The sequence below is a fragment of the Petromyzon marinus genome, chromosome 28, assembly GCF_048934315.1.
Source record: "Petromyzon marinus isolate PM22_M1 ecotype Great Lakes invasive population chromosome 28, UKy_Petmar_22M1.pri1.0, whole genome shotgun sequence".
Classification (NCBI taxonomy): Eukaryota; Metazoa; Chordata; class Hyperoartia; order Petromyzontiformes; family Petromyzontidae; genus Petromyzon; species Petromyzon marinus.
In genome coordinates this window covers 1,395,847-1,413,406 of record NC_133694.1, presented here as the reverse complement: position 1 = coordinate 1,413,406, position 17,560 = coordinate 1,395,847, and the positions used below count along the sequence as shown (strand labels likewise).

The window sequence follows — 17,560 nt, the reverse complement described above, 5'->3', positions numbered from 1 at the left end:
GTGAGGGTGCGGTGTGTGTGGGTAAGGGTGTGGTGTGTGTGGGTGAGGTTGTGGTGTGTGTGGGTGAGCGGCGCGGTGTGTGTGGGTGAAGGCGCGGTGTGTGTGGGTGAGCGGCGCGGTGTGTGGGTGAGCGGCGCGGTGTGTGTGGGTGAAGGCGCGGTGTGTGTGGGTGAGGGTGCGGTGTGTGTGGGTGAGGGTGCGGTGTGTGTGGGTGAGGGTGCTGTGTGTGTGGGTGAGGGTGCGGTGTGTGTGGGTGAGGGTGCGGTGTGTGTGGGTGAGGGTGCGGTGTGTGTGGGTGAGCGGTGCGGTGTGAGTGAGTGTGCAATGTCCACTGTTTCGGGAACACACCTTGGCCATGTGAGCGACGCTGGGCGCTTCACCCAGGCTGGACACGGGCACCGTGCACTCGTACGATTGCCTCCTGGCGCTACACACGCGCACACAAAGATAAAGATCCCCAGTGCAGCCTTAACATAGTCTTGGGGCAAGTGCTGTTGGCGTACGTATACACTCACACGCACGTACCCACACCACGAGGTCAGCGACCTGACCTCCCTCACTCCGCCCATCCCCATCACCTCTGACCCCACTCAGTCGGCTTAGCCAAGCGTCATCCTTCTCCCCCAACCCCCCCATATACATTTTTTTTCTACCAAAAACAAACTATTTGTTATTTTACCAGGCAAGGCCGACCTGAGCTAAAGTGCAATTTTTTTTAGTGAAGCGACCTGGCCACAAATGAATTATAGCTCAACGGAAGTAGCTTATCACGTGGACATTTATAGCAGCAGACAAATACTCCACGTGCCCCCCAACACAGCCCCCCCCCCCAACCACGGTGGCTAGGAGATGTTAACTCCCTCGCCTGGTATACAGGAGGCCCTGGGTTCGAACCCGACCCTGACGCCTGCTATATATTTGGAGTTACCACGCGAAAACAAACCACTTCGTTGGGCTATCATTTGTGATAGACAGGTTGCTCAGTGGACCTTACCTGTTGGTAAAATAAAAATAGTTTTGTTTATAGTTTTAGGTTAACCAGGTGGCCGCAAAAGCAAATAGCCGGGGACAGGTGAACACCAACGGGTGAAAAACAACGGGGGCAAACGCCAACGCGTGAACACCAACGCGCAAACGCCAACGCGTGAACGCCAACACGTGAACACCAACGTGTGAACACCAACGCGTGAACACCAGCGCGTGAACACCAACGCGTGAACGCCAACGCGTGAACACCAACACGTGAACGCCAACACGTGGACGCCAACGCGCGAACGCCAACGCGCGAACGCCAACGCGTGAACACCAACACGTGAACACCAACACGTGGACGCCAACGCGCGAACGGACTTTGCCATTAACGATTTTCCGAAACGGGCGGAACGCGCGGCGCGAGCGATGCTCGACGCTGGGCGTCAGCGACCTCGGCGGCGGAGCGCTCCGAGCGATTTCTACTTGGTGAAGCGGCACCCCGGGCGTGGTGTGGGGGGGCGGGGGGGGCGGCGTTACCGCAGCAGGAGGCGCATGCAGTCGTGCGCGGGGCCGGCCGCCTCGTGCTTGATGGAGAAGACGACACGTCCCGCGGCGTTGTCGCTCGCGTAGAAGTTGAAGTGCTCCTGGGGGGGGCGGGGGGGCGACGCCGGCACTCGTCAACAAGCTGTGTCGACCCGTAACGCCGCGTTGGCTCGCTCGCTCGCTCTCCTCGCTCGCTCGCTCTCCTCGCTCGCTCGCTCTCCTCGCTCTCCTCGCTCTCGCGGGGAGAGCCGTGGGGAGCCGCAGCCATGCGGGGAGTGAGGAGCCGGTGCCATATCCCCCCCCACCTCGCAGCCGCCGCCCCACCACCAGGCTCAGCGTTCCTCGACATGTTGGGGCGTTGTTGGTCAATTAACGAGTGCTTACCTGTGGGCAGGGGAAATGAAGGAAACTCACGTGGTGTGTGTGTGTGTGCAGGGTGTGTGTGTGGTGTGCAGGGTGTGTGTGTGTGTGTGTGGGGTGTGTGTGTGTGTGTGTGTGCAGGGTGTGTGTGTGGTGTGCAGCGTGTGTGCAGGGTGTGTGTGTGTGCAGGGTGTGTGTATGGGGTGTGTGTGTGTGGTGTGCAGCGTGTGTGTGTTTGCAGGGTGTGTGTGTGTGTGGTGTGTGTGTGTGGTGTGCAGCGTGTGTGTGCAGGGTGTGTGTGTGTGGGGTGTGTGTGTGTGGTGTGTGTGTGTGTGGGGTGTGTGTGTGTGTGTGCGCTGTGCCCACCTGTCCCAGGAAGTGACGACGGTACGTGTGTGCCGTCGGGTTCCCCTCCAGCTGGGGCCCCGTGGTGGCGGCGTCGGGCATGGAGGGGCACGCGGGGCAGCAGGGGGTCGCGGGGGTCGCGGGGGTCACGGGGGTCGGCGACGTGGGCTCGGGGGAGGGAGGGTGCGACCCCTCGATCCAGTAGCCGCCGAACTGGGGCAGGATGACCTGGGGGTAGGGGCCTCCCCGGTCCAGAACCTGCATCACGTCGTGGGGGGGGGGGGGGGGGGAGGATGAGGTTGGGGGGGGGGGGCAGTCGCCATCGCTTGTCAATGAGCCGCGAGGAGGTCTGGGGTGAGTATTGACGGCTAGGACTCCTACAACGGCCGTCGTGTGATGTATAGGATTTTTAATAGGATTTATAGGATTTCCAGGCGGCGCTATCGCGACCGTGGGTGGGCCGAGGGGCCCGCGTGCTGGGTGCTGGACGGTGGACAGAGGTCGCTGACACGGGCAGTGGAGCGGCGCCCAGGGGCAGGGCAGCGGTCGTCCGTGGGACTCTCGGGCAAGGCCTATCGAGACTTTGTCGCGGGTGGGGGGGGGGGGGCAGATTTTGACTGCACGACGGCAGCGGAATCCGGCAGAAGGAAGGAAGCGACGGCGTTGAGCGGCGTTGGCTCGATCGGCCCGTCGGGTGCTGGCGTAAACGACCCAAAATTGAAAATTTCCCGCGGCAATTTCACGAAAACTGGCAGCGGGCAACCACGGGACACGGCCCGGCCACAGATAGCGGCCCGCAAAGTCAATCGGGGCGATGCCGTCCGGCGAAGGGATCGGTCGGTGGGGGGGGCCACGCGTCTCTCTGCCTGCACCGTCCTCGACGGGGGCTCAACTGGGCGCAACCAGCCCACAGCGCACCCAACCAGCCCACAGCACACCCAACCAGCCCACAGCGCACCCAACCAGCCCACAGCGCACCCAACCAGCCCACAGCGCACCCAACCAGCCCACAGCGCACCCAACCAGCCCACAGCGCACCCAACCAGCCCACAGCGCACCCAACCAGCCCACAGCGCGTCCAACCAGCCCACAGCGCACCCAACCAGCCCACAGCGCACCCAACCAGCCCACAGCGCACCCAACCAGCCCACAGCGCACCCAACCAGCCCACAGCACACCCAACCAGCCCCCAGCGCACCCAACCAGCCCACAGCGCACCCAACCAGCTCACAGCGCACCCAACCAGCCCACAGCACACCCAACCAGCTCACAGCGCACCCAACCAGCCCACAGCACACCCAACCAGCCCCCAGCGCACCCAACCAGCCCACAGCACACCCAACCAGCCCACAGCGCACCCAACCAGCCCACAGCACACCCAACCAGCTCACAGCGCACCCAACCAGCCCACAGCGCACCCAACCTTGCCCGCAGCGCGTCCAACCTCGCCCGCTCGCGTGACGCGAAGCAAGGCAGCCGCCTTCTGCCTGGACTGACATGTCAGTTGCGACGCCTCCCACACACCCCCCCCCATCCCCTAGCGCGTGGAAGCGAAACGTCGGACGCCGCGCAGGCGCCACCGACGGCGACGTGCGCCCGCGCTACGAGATCCGAGTGAGCGACCGCACCGTGGGGTGGATCGGCCAATGAATGACTCCTCCGCTCCGCGTGGGGGGGGGGGGGGCACAACGATGGTTGTGGTGTTGGTGGTGGTCATCGCAGCGCCGTCCACCGTGGCCGCTCGTCGTGCAACCGAGCTTCTCTGCATAAAGGCGAACTCGCGAACGGCACTTGCCCCGGTGGGACGTGTAGGCTATATGGGGGAGGGGGGGGGGGGTCTTTGTCTTTGTGTATGTGCGTGTGTACAGTGCTCAGTGCATTGGTGTTAATCGTGTACTGTGTTGTTAGGCGTGGCTATATGTGCAGCAAATTAATTCCTGAACTCTGCCATATACTAAACCACGTGGAGGAGGGGGCAGAATGATGGATGCAGGAGGTCTCATCGTGAGTTGGGGGCTGTGAGTTGGGGGCTGTGGGTGAGTTAGGGGGCTGTGGGTGAGTTAGGGGGCTGTGGGTAAATTGGGGGGCTGTGGGTGAGTTAGGGGGCTGTGGGTAAATTGGGGGGCTGTGGGTGAGTTAGGGGGCTGCGAGTTGGTGGCTGGGGCATGTGGCTCAAAGCCACGAACAGCTGCCACGTGTTTTCAGCATTGAGCGTCTGTGTGCGCAGTGTGTCTTTGTGCACGTGCGTGTGTGCACGTGTGTATGGGTAGCGGTGGCGTAGTGGTTAGCACGCTGCGCTATGAACCCGGCGGCCCGAATTCGATTCTCGCTCACGGCCAACACCAGTGACGATTAACTGAACCGGTCGTGGTTCTGGCCACCCACCCGCTCGTGTGCCGTGCTGGTCGTCATAGGTGCTCGCTAACAGCACTTGTCCCCAACAGTCTGTTAAGGCTATGAAGGGGATCTTTGTCGTTGTGTGTGCAGTGGCGTGGGGGTTAGCACACTGCACTCCGAACCCGCTGTTTATTCAAGTTCGATTCCCACTCACGGCTAACATCAATGGCGATTATCTAGATCCGTCTTGATCCCAAGGTCGACTTTGTAAGAGTAAGGACCTGGTGCTGTGTGTTAGCATTGGGGAGACAAAGGCGGCCGAGTGCGGATGCTGGCCACACCACCCCTTCGCTTGCCACGTTGGCCTTCATAAGTGCTCCCTCAAAACACTCGCCCCATCAGCCTGCTCAAGGCTGCACGGGGGAATCTTTGTCTCCGTGCTGAAGAGACATTGATTTCCCCAGCGCTCTCACAAACACTCCAGCAGCACTCGGTGAGTGGCCGGGCTGTTGCTGGGGCAACGTCAATGTTTGTTACATCCCGCACAGTGACGCTTGTACCCCGGGTGAACTGGCCCCCTCCATAGGAATGTGGACATTTACACCACTGCCTCGGCAGAGATGTTACAATGATTTTAGCACGGTCCTGGGATGGCAAAAGGAAAGTATATAAGTGCATGTATGGGTAGGTGTGTGGGTGGGTAGGTGTGGAGCTACCAGATTGGTAGTTGGGTGGATTGTTGTGTAGGTAGGTTGGGTAGGTGAGTAGGTATTTGTGTGGGTAGGTATGTTGATAGGTGACTGTGTAAGAAGGGAGGTAGTAGGTAGGTGTGTGGGTGGGCAGGTAGGTTTGTGGCTGGGTGGACGGATGCGTAACAATATAGAAGTGCGGGTAGATAGGTGCATGGGTGGACATGTGGATGTGTTAATGGGCGAGTGGCTAGGTGTGTTGATTGGTGCACGGGTGATCTGTGTAGGTAGGCATGTAGGCTGCCGGAGAAGCAAGCCGCCAGGTACTTGTTGAATACGAGCGGGTGGATGGGTGGGTTCTCTGACCACTCGCCTCCTGTATGTTCGGGTACGGAATGTATTCATCCTGCGAAAACACAAACAACGCCACGGGTTGTCGCGAGCGCACACACAGCGCAGGCAGAACCGCGCGAGCGTAACCGCAGCTCCAGACGCGGAGCTCGCGAGCGACGAGCACAGTTGAGAGGGGCTGGTGGCAGCGGATTTGAAGCCCCCCCCCCCCGCTAGGGCAGGGAGGGAGATGAGACACCAGCGAGGTCGGGGTGAGGAATTCGCGAAGGGAGTGGGCGCGTCTGAGAGCACGGCCACACACGCAGGAGATGGAGCGGTGAAAGCGGCTCGGATTGTTACACCGCAGGACTGTGAGCGATGGCGTCGGCTTGTGGAGGGCTTCATCCAGCGGTGGATTGACCGTGGCTGATGGTGAAGTGTGAGAATGGGGACACCGCATAGACGTTCCAGGAAAGCCCAACGGAGTCTCGGGACCCGATTTCAGGAGGATCCTGCCGAGTGCTGGCAGCAGGGGGCGATGGTTGCTGCGACTGTGCGCGTGTTCCAATCGAGTCATTTGCGGTGTAAAGAAAAATCGAATTTCGACCGCGACGCCGGCACGCCAATGGCTCTGCTCTTGCGAATGGCGTCACGGGATCGTTCACCAGTCCACTGTGATGCACGACCGCAGTGTTAATCAGATCGGGTGCCGTATTCGAACCGTGAACCTCTTGAAACGAGAGGGCCACGTGGGTGTCTGCCAGGCACGGGCATTTAGGACGACCAGGAGAATCTAAACGATCTAGACTAAACTATTTTACGCTTTTACCAGGTAAGGCCCACGGACCTACATAACTCTTTTTCAGAAGCAACCTGGTCACAAATGATAGCTCAACGAAGTAGCTTATCATGTGGAAATGCATAGCAGCCAAATATTATTTGGGTATTTCGGTAAAGTCACGTAGATAGGTTCTTACGTGACTTTAACGATAGACCCAAAGAATATGAATATTTGTAAGTCACGAAAGCTTTAAGTTAAAAAGCAGTCAAATACTCTGAACGCGTGATGTTGATTCTGTGGAGGGAAAACCCGGAGGATCCGGAGAAAAATCCACGCGACCACGGAGACAGAGAAACACAAACTCCAAATATACAGCAGGCGTCAGGATCGGGATCGCACCCATGAGCTGTATACCAGGCGAGGTCGTTAGCATCTCCTAGCCACCGTGACACTCGAAGAAGTTCCAGACAGAGGAGGCAGCAGTGGATGAGAGAAAGGTGCTTCCCAAGTTAAAACACAAACTATGGCTATTACTGTTTGATAGTTACATTGCAAAATATATTCTAGTCGTGCCCATAACACAGAATGTAGCTTGCATCTTGCAAAAACAGCAAATAAAACAATGTTGTTTAAATAGCGGGTTTATAACAATGCCATTTATTTACCCAGAAAGGCCTCAGTAAGCCTCAAAACTTTATTGGCTCAAAGCATTAGCAGAGCAAACAAAAGCATAAAGGTCATCTATCCACATACAATTATAACTATTTACAGAAAGTTGTGGCAAGTGTTGTGTAGCGAGCACCTTCGAAGGCCGACACAGCGCAAGAGGGGGTGGGTAGCCAGCAGCTTTCCCGGCCACCTTTGTCTTCCCGGTGCTGATGTTTACACACCACATCCGGTACTCGCTTTAAAGGCTGCCTCGACTGAGGCAGGGGAGATCCCTGGACGGGTTCAAATATTCACCACTGTTATTAGTCACGACGATAGGGGAATTTAACTCGGGTCAATGCCAGATTGGTAGCGCAGTTTCGCGAACCACTACACTACCACTCCCCACACACACAGGACCCCTACACTACCGCTCCCTACACACGCAGGACCACTACACTACCGCTCCCCACACACGCAGGACCACTACACTACCGCTCCCTACACACGCAGGACCCCTACACTACCGCTCCCCACACACACAGGACCACTACACTACCGCTCCCCACACACGCAGGACCCCTACACTACCGCTCCCCACACACGCAGGACCCCTACACTACCGCTCCCCACACACACAGGACCCCTACACTACCGCTCCCCACACACACAGGACCACTACACTACCGCTCCCTACACACGCAGGACCCCTACACTACCGCTCCCCACACACACAGGACCACTACACTACCGCTCCCCACACACACAGGACCACTACACTACCGCTCCCTACACACGCAGGATCACTACACTACCGCTCCCCACACACGCAGGACCCCTACACTACCGCTCCCTACACACACAGGATCACTACACTACCGCTCCCCACACACGCAGGACCCCTACACTACCGCTCCCCACACACGCAGGACCCCTACACTACCGCTCCCCACACACACAGGACCACTACACTACCGCTCCCCACACACGCAGGACCCCTACACTACCGCTCCCCACACACGCAGGACCCCTACACTACCGCTCCCCACACACGCAGGACCCCTACACTACCGCTCCCCACACACACAGGACCACTACACTACCGCTCCCCACACACACAGGACCACTACACTACCGCTCCCCACACACGCAGGACCCCTACACTACCGCTCCCCACACACGATTCTCTGCGGTGGTCACGATGAGACGAGCCATCTGGAGACAGCGGGAGAGTGTCAATCAGTGGCGTGGCGAGGCCCGTACGGTCACGAGCATTTTACCTTCTTGGGTTTCTCCACCGTCTCGAAGGGGCTCTTGCTCTGCAATCACAAACACGGTGCGAACACCGCGTCACACTCAGCCACGTTACCGACGCCGCTAATAAAGAGGCGTGCAGGACCGATCCCACCGCTCCTGTTGCTGCTCGTCCAACGGCTGCCCGATGTGGACGCGCAGCAACGACTACAATTTCACACATTCACGTGGTCAAGCACAGATAACCGCGTCAGGAGCAGTGGAGTGTATCGCTGCGATGATGTCTCCTTCTCGTATGTGTGGATCGGGCCGTTGCGTCGTTACACGTTGCACGGTGTCTGTTCCGGATACTCACCAGGCGAACACTATTGGAGCGTATTCCTGGTTCTTTCGGTAAAGTCACGGAGAAGGGAAACAATAAAATAATAAAAGCAATCATCATCAGGTGTGAACATTTCAAATTTTCTTGCTGTGGGTTTCACACCTGATGATGATTGCTTGTGTTGCAGTCGAAACGTCGTGAGAATTTTATTGTTTTATATTTTGATTATTTTATTGTTTCCCTTCTACGTGGTGACTTTACCGAAAGAACCAAGAATATGAATCCCTGCAGTCACGAAAGCTTTAAATCACTATTGGAGCGCTTTGAATTTTGAGGTATTCGCAGCTACTGCCATGGTTTGTGCAGATGCGGTTCATGGTGAACCATGAGCTTCGTGGAAGATCAAACTGAGGAGTCTTCTGCGTTGGGTCTTTCACGAGGCCCTGCTGATGAGTGCCAACCTTGGCGAGGCTGACTCATGAAGCTGTTAAGTTATAGCAGCTTTCCCTGCCCAAAAAAATACCGAATTTTATAATTGAGTCGCACATTAATTAACTGGGAAGTTAAATAACCACTTGACCCCCTACTGCGAGACGAATGTCCCATTGCAAGGCTGTTACTCTGTGTTCACCTCGTGCCACACAGGGGCAGCTGCCACCTCGGGTGCCCTGCTACGCTCTGCATGTGAAGTGCAACATCAACATTAAGTGATATTTGTTATTTCGTTAACTGTCTTCAAATGTAACGCAATAGCGCATGTTAAACACTGCAATTGATTTGCCTCACTTGTGCAATGCGGTTAGGCATTAGTGAGGCATTGCAATCGTGGTTCATGTCAGGCCTAGAAGGCCTGAGGCCTGAACCTCTACCCTCCCCCTCTTGCTTGGACGCCCAGCCCAGGGAGCTTCCTTGCAACGGACAGGGGAACTAGGCAAGGGATGGCGCCTGGTCAGACCTAAAAAAACAATGCAGCATTTTATAAAATGAAATCATTCTTAAACAAGATAACATTTTGATTTAAAGCTTTCGTGACTGCAGTAATTCATATTCATAGTTTTTTCGGTAAAGTCACGTTGAAGGGAAACAACAAAATAATAAAATATATATAAAACAATAAAAAATTCTCACGACGTTTCGACCGTTTGAGTTATGGTCGAAACGTCGTGAGAATTTTTTTTATTGTTTTATATATATTTTATTATTTTGTTGTTTCCCTTCAACGTGACTTTACCGAAAAAACTATGAATACAAGATAACATTGTTAATATAACGAAAGTGAGATTGTTATTTGCCTCACATAAAGGGAGATTAATCCGACTATCTCATTAAATATGCCAATGCCATGAGACTTTTGTCATGACACCACGTGCACATGCGTTTCATTGTCACAATGACCCACGCGACCTCATCCCACCAATCACAGCACAGCAGCGCACCGAACCATTCAGTTAACGATGTCAACGGTGAAGAACCCGGAGGGAACCCCACGCAGAACCTGGGGAGAGACTACAAACGCCGCACAGAAGGGCGACAGAGCTGGGAATCGAACCCAGGCGCTTTCCTGCTGTGAGGAGGGAGCGTTACCCACTGACCGGGCAACCACCCTACCCCCACTTTCACTCCGCCGATAAAGAGACGGCGGATTGAAAGTGGAGCTCCTGCCCTGTGCACCAGCGGCGCGGGGCTGGAATGATCTCCGGCAGATCGCGTGCCTCCTACAGATACCCGATCCGTGTGCACACACGCACCCCACACAGACAAAGATCCCCCGTGGAGCCTGTGACAGACTGTACGGGCAAGTGCTGTCAGCGAGCGCCTATGAAGGCCGGTACGGTACACGAGGGGGTGGGTCGCCAGTACCACGCCCGGCCGCCTTTGTCTCCCCAGTGGCGATGTTTACACGCCGTGCAAGATGCTCATTTGAGGCCGAGTCGACCTTGGGGAAGCCTAGGACCGGTTCAGATAACCGTCACGGGAGTTGGTGGCCGTGAACGGAAATTGAACTCGAATGGACGGATTCGGAGCGCTAATCGCTACACTACCGCTCCCCACCAGGCGCACACACACACACACGTGTGACCCCCCCCCCCCACACACACGTGTGACCCCCCCCACACACACACACGTGCGACCCCCCCCCAGACACGTGCGACCCCCCCCCTCCACACATGCGCGCCCACAGCCCCGAGACATTCCTGGGCCGGGGAAAGCGTCGCGAGACGCGTGGCGCAAACACCGAGCCCAGCAGCAGCAGTCACGAGCCCAGTAGCAGCAGTCACGAGCCCAGTAGCAGCAGTCACGAGCCCAGCAGCAGCAGTCAGGAGCCCAGCAGCAGCAGTCACGAGCCCAGTAGCAGCAGTCACGAGCCCAGCAGCAGCAGTCAGGAGCCCAGTAGCAGCAGTCACGAGCCCAGCAGCAGCAGTCAGGAGCCCAGCAGCAGTCACGAGCCCAGCAGCAGTGACGAGCCCAGCAGCAGCAGTCACGAGCCCAGCAGCAGTCACGAGCCCGGCAGCAGTCACGAGCCCAGCAGCAGCAGTCACGAGCCCAGCAGCAGCAGTCACGAGCCCAGCAGTAGCAGTCACGAGCCCAGCAGCAGCAGTCACGAGCCCAGCAGCAGTCACGAGCCCGGCAGCAGTCACGAGCCCAGCAGCAGCAGTCACGAGCCCAGCAGCAGTCACGAGCCCGGCAGCAGTCACGAGCCCAGCAGCAGTCACGAGCCCAGAGCAGCAGTCACGAGCCCAGCAGCAGCAGTGGCAGCTGGGCTCGTGACTCACGCGGCACGCTCGCGCGACGGGACGGAGCGCCCACACACCGTGGCAGTGTACGCACACAGTGGGCGTGGCACGTGCCCCTCCCCAATGATCCGATCGAAAATCCCTCATTTAGATCGGATCATTGGGGTTTATTAGTAATAAATCGGCATTTTGCGACCCCCACTGCCACTGGCTAGCATATTATTACGTGCCAGGGACTCTGTGAGATGATAGGACAATAGTCTGAGTCCATAATTGTCAATAAGTAACGGCAAAGCAGTTATAAGTGACTCAGAATTGTGCGCAGTTGCGTATACAGCACACGACTTCCCTGAAGGCATCAACACCTTCAACGAGCGCGATGCCGATCACACAACGCGGTTCGAATTTGACCCTCGATCGATGGCTGCCCCATCGCCGCACACGCGTCGAGTAACAAGCAAGGGACAAGTCCTTACTTACTAACAACTCCTTACTTACTAACAACTCCTTACTAACAACTCCTTACTTACTAACAACTCCTTACTTACTAACAACTCCTTACTAACAACTCCTTACTCACTAACAACTCCTTGCTTACTAACAACTCCTTGCTTTCTAACAACTCCTTACTTACTAACTAGTCCTTACACACTAACAACTCCTTACTGACCACTCCTTACTAACAACTCCTTACTAACAACTCCTTACTTACTAACAACTCCTTGCTAACAACTTCCTACTTACTAACAACTCCTTACTAACAACTACTTACTTACTAACAACTCCTTACTTACTAACAACTCCTTACTAACAACTCCTCACTTACTAACAACTCCTTACTTACTAACAACTCCTTACTAACAACTACTTACTAACAACTCCTTGCTTACTAACAACTCCTTACTAACAACTCCTTACTTACTAACAACTCCTTGCTTACTAACAACTCCTTACTAACAACTACTTACTAACAACTCCTTACTTACTAACAACTCCTTACTAACAACTCCTTACTTACTAACAACTCCTTACTTACTAACAACTCCTTACTCACTAACAACTCCTTACTTACTAACAACTCCTTACTAACAACTCCTTACTCACTAACAACTCCTTACTCACTAACAACTCCTTACTTACTAACAACTCCTTACTTACCAACAACTCCTTACTAACAACTCCTTACTCACTAACAACTCCTTACTAACAACTCCTTACTCACTAACAACTCCTTACTAACAACTCCTTACTTACTAACAACTCCTTACTTACTAACAACTCCTTACTAACAACTCCTCTATCATTTTTTAATTGCTGGAGGGGTTGCCCCCCCCCCCCTACCTGAAAATCCTGGCTCGGCCATTGTGTACGCGCGCGTCTGTTGAACTTCTTTGGCACCGTACGTAGCCAACCACACTCATCGGGAGGTGTGCCAAATGATCATAGACATTTTTTTCGCCCGAGTATTTTCCAGGTGGCGGCTGTTATTAGTGGTGCAGGTGGCCCGTGACGAGGAGCCGCTGTGTATAGCGTGCCAGATGTATACTGGATGTGGTGTTCCCGGGCGCGGGAGATGTTTTCCGAGCGTCGTTATTCAGCACCAGCACCTCGTGCGGCAGCTACGGGGTTAATGTTGTTGGGTTGCGTTACTGACGAAGGGTTGTTAGTTGAAACGTTGGACATTCATGGAGTGATACTCTCGTCGCAGTCACCCTAAACCACACTGGGTGCCATGAACAGACCAACCACCACAACCACTCTCACTACCACAACCACTCTCACCACCACAACCACTCTCACCACCACAACCACTCTCACAACCACAACCACTCTCACCACTCTCACCACCACAACCACTCTCACCATTCTCACCACCACAAACACTCTCACCACTCTCACCACTCTCACCACCTCAACCACTCTCACCACTCTCACCACCATAACCACTCCAAACACTCTCACCACTCTCACCACTACAACCACTCTCACCACCACAACCACTCTCACCACTCTCACCACTACAACCACTCTCACCACCACAACCACTCTCACCACTACAACCACTCTCACCACCACAACCACTCTCACCACTCTCACCACTACAACCACTCTCACCACCACAACCACTCTCACCACTCTCACCACTACAACCACTCTCACCACCACAACCACTCTCACCACCACAACCACTCTCACCACCACAACCACTCTCACCACTCTCACCACTACAACCACTCTCACCACCACAACCACTCTCACCACTCTCACCACTCTCACCACCACAGCCACTCTCACCACCACAACCACTCTCACCACCACAACCACTCTCACCACTCTCGCCACCACAACCACTCTCACAACCACAACCACTCTCACCACCACAACCACTCTCACCACTTTCACCACCACAACCACTCTCACCACCACAACCACTCTCACCACTCTCACCACTCTCACCACCACAACCACTCTCACCACTCTTACCACCACAACCACTCTCACCACCTCAACCACTCTCACCACTCTCACCACCACAACCACTCTCACCACCACAACCACTCTCACCACCACAACCACTCTCACCACTCTCACCACCACAACCACTCTCACCACCACAACCACTCTCACCACACTCACCACTCTCACCACAAAACCACTCCAAACACTCTCACCACTCTCACCACCACAACCACTCTCACCACTCTCACCACCACAACCACTCTCACCACCACAACCACTCTCACCACTCTCACCACCTCAACCACTCTCACCACTCTCACCACCACAACCACTCTCACCACCTCAACCACTCCAAACACTCTCACCACTCTCACCACTCTCACCACCTCAACCACTCCAAACACTCTCACCACTCTCACCACCACAACCACTCTCACCACCACAACCACTCTCACAACACTCACCACTCTCACCACCACAACCACTCTCACCACTCTCACCACCACAACCACTCTCACCACCTCAACCACTCTCACCACTCTCACCACCACAACCACTCTCACCACCACAACCACTCTCACCACCTCAACCACTCTCACCACTCTCATCACCACAACCACTCTCACCACCACAACCACTCTCACCACCACAACCACTCTCACCACTCTCACCACCACAACCACTCTCACCACCACAACCACTCTCACCACTCTAACCACCACAACCACTCTCACCACTCTCACCACCACAACCACTCTCACCACTCTCACCACTCTCACCACCACAACCACTCTCACCACCTCAACCACTCTCACCACCACAACCACTCTCACCACCTTAACCACTCTCACCACTGTCACCACCACAACCACTCTCACCACCACAACCACTCTCACCACTCTCACCTCCACAACCACTCTCACCACACTCACCACCACAACCACTCTCACCACCACAACCACTCTCACCACCACAACCACCCTCACCACTCTCACCACAACCACTCTCACCACTCTCACCACCACAACCACTCTCACCACTCTCACCACTCTCACCACCACAACCACTCCAAACACTCCAACACTGCCAACCGCCACAACAAACCACTCGTACTCCACCGACCTTGATGAAGGGTGGAGCTGTGTGTGGAGCTGTGTGTGGGGCCAGGTTCTCCTTGCTGCACAGGTCGGACGCCATCTCCGTCAGCTCATGTCGACTGCACATGGGGGCGGGGGGTAGAGAACGCACAGCCCGCTCGCCACCACAACCACCACAACCAACATCACAACCATCCCCACCACCACAATCACAACCACAACAACCACCACAACCACCACAACCAACATCACAACCATCCTCACCACCACAATCACAACAACCACAACAACCACCACAACCACCACAACCAACATCACAACCATCCCCACCACCACGACCACCACAATCACAACAACCACCACAACCACCGCCATAACCAATACCCGAATTTGCCACGAAGTGACGGTGACGTCACCACGGCGTTTGTGCCAGGCTAGGTGCACGCCAAGGCCACGTGAAGTGTCGAACGCCCTTGGCAGGTCACGGCACAGACCCAGGTGCCATGGGTCGACTGACTGAGATGACTGGCCGATGCACCACCTGTGCCCCCTACTGTGACAACTTGCTGCGCTTTAGCCACCCGGCGCTCCGCTCGTTGTTGTGAGCGTCGCTCCTCCGCCCTCCGTTGTTGTTGGAGGGCGACTGCCTCCAACTGCCCAGTGGCGTCCTTCACGAGCCTCCTCCATCACAACCACCACCCAAACCACCACAACTGTCGCCACCACCATAACCAACACTACTAAAGGATACACCAACTCCAACAGCAAAGGAACCTTTACACTAAAGTTCCTTTGAGTATATTGGTTCGTCGCTACAAGAGATACCGTGCCTCCACGTGACAGATGGGAAGACAAACGGACAGAGTTGATGCATAAACGCTGACAAGTGCCTTCTATTGCTCCACATGTAGACATGTTCACATGTAGACACACACACATACCTGTCAACCCGGTATCAGTGCCTACCTTATTACATACCTAATTGGTCACCACCGTGCCCTTATAAATCTCAACGTTCATCCTACAAAGTTCCATCACAAGGTTCAAACACAAACAAATAGATACAAAAACAATTGTTGCCGTGTTAAAACGGCTGCACGCCGCATGGATCGACAGGTATGTGAACGTGTAGTTATGTAGTCACGTGAACGTGTAGATGTGTAGTCACGTGAACGTGTAGATGTGTAGTCACGTGAACGTGTAGATATGTAGTCACGTGATCGTGTAGATGTGTAGTCACGTGAACGTGTAGATGTGTAGTCACGTGAACGTGTAGTTATGTAGTCACGTGATCGTGTAGATGTGTAGTCACGTGAACGTGTAGATGTGTAGTCACGTGAACGTGTAGATGTGTAGTCACGTGATCGTGTAGATGTGTAGTCACGTGATCGTGTAGATGTGTAGTCACGTGATCGTGTAGATGTGTAGTCACGTGAACGTGTAGATATGTAGTCACGTGAACGTGTAGATATGTAGTCACGTGAACGTGTAGATATGTAGTCACGTGAACGTGTAGATGTGTAGTCACGTGATCGTGTAGATGTGTAGTCACGTGATCGTGTAGATGTGTAGTCACGTGAACGTGTAGATGTGTAGTCACGTGAACGTGTAAACGTGTAGTCACGTGAACGTGTAAATGTGTAGTCACGTGAACGTGTAGATGTGTAGTCACGTGATCGTGTATATGTGTAGTCACGTGATCGTGTAGATGTGTAGTCACGTGAACGTGTAGATGTGTAGTCACGTGAACGTGTAGATGTGTAGTCACGTGATCGTGTAGATGTGTAGTCACGTGAACGTGTAGATGTGTAGTCACGTGAATGTGTAGATGTGTAGTCACGTGAACGTGTAGTTATGTAGTCACGTGATCGTGTAATTGTGTAGTCACGTGAACGTGTAGATGTGTAGTCACGTGATCGTGTAGATGTGTAGTCACGTGATCGTGTAGATGTGTAGTCACGTGAACGTGTAGATGTGTAGTCACGTGATCGTGTAGATGTGTAGTCACGTGAACGTGTAGATGTGTAGTCACGTGATCGTGTAGATGTGTAGTCACGTGATCGTGTAGATGTGTAGTCACGTGAACGTGTAGATGTGTAGTCACGTGATCGTGTAGATGTGTAGTCACGTGAACGTATAGATGTGTAGTCACGTGAACATGTAGATGTGTAGTCACGTGATCGTGTAGATGTGTAGTCACGTGAACGTGTAGATGTGTAGTCACGTGAACGTGTAAATGTGTAGTCACGTGAACGTGTAGATGTGTAGTCACGTGAACATGTACAGTCGCTCATGAATGAATCATTGTGCACCCCCGGTCACCCACCCCAGAGTGCACCGCCCACTAACGCACTCGTGAGCGAGTCGAGTTTGCACGGCAGACGTAAAGCAACGTAAGAGCTGGGGGATGTTGCAGTAACCTGATGGTTACCACATGGAACCTGCGATCCAGAGGTGGATCTCCCGGAGCGGCAGTCGAACCGGCGCGGCACGTTTCTTAGATCTGCCCCAGCGATATGAAGGGCGACGCCGCCGGAGTTACTCCATCGGCAGGGTCGCGTGCGGTGGGGTAAAGTGTGGGTACCCCCCACCTCATCGTGGAAGAGTAGGCCAAATACCCTCTTGAGATAGAGAGCGAAAACTCAACACGCTCGTCAACAACACTGTGCCCTTGCAGTGAAGCAATA

General features: G+C 54.7%; 1 protein-coding gene across 8 annotated transcripts in view; it reads right to left on the bottom strand.

Moving 5' to 3' along the window:
• The window catches only part of LOC116946856 (rap1 GTPase-activating protein 1-like), a 79,126-nt gene that overhangs the window by 19,063 nt on the left and 42,503 nt on the right, over window positions 1-17,560 (bottom strand). For 7 of the 8 annotated variants that reach the window (XM_032962075.2, XM_032962070.2, XM_032962071.2 and 4 more), the window contains 6 exons: window positions 14,899-14,992; window positions 8,286-8,324; window positions 5,620-5,652; window positions 2,242-2,478; window positions 1,510-1,616; window positions 349-427 (listed from right to left, as the gene is read on the bottom strand). In XM_032962075.2, coding sequence (XP_032817966.2) covers window positions 349-427; window positions 1,510-1,616; window positions 2,242-2,478; window positions 5,620-5,652; window positions 8,286-8,324; window positions 14,899-14,973 — 570 coding nt within the window. In that variant the 5' untranslated portion in view covers window positions 14,974-14,992. The remainder of the gene's footprint in view (window positions 1-348; window positions 428-1,509; window positions 1,617-2,241; window positions 2,479-5,619; window positions 5,653-8,285; window positions 8,325-14,898; window positions 14,993-17,560) is intronic. The other variant, XM_032962073.2, reaches the window with a different exon arrangement.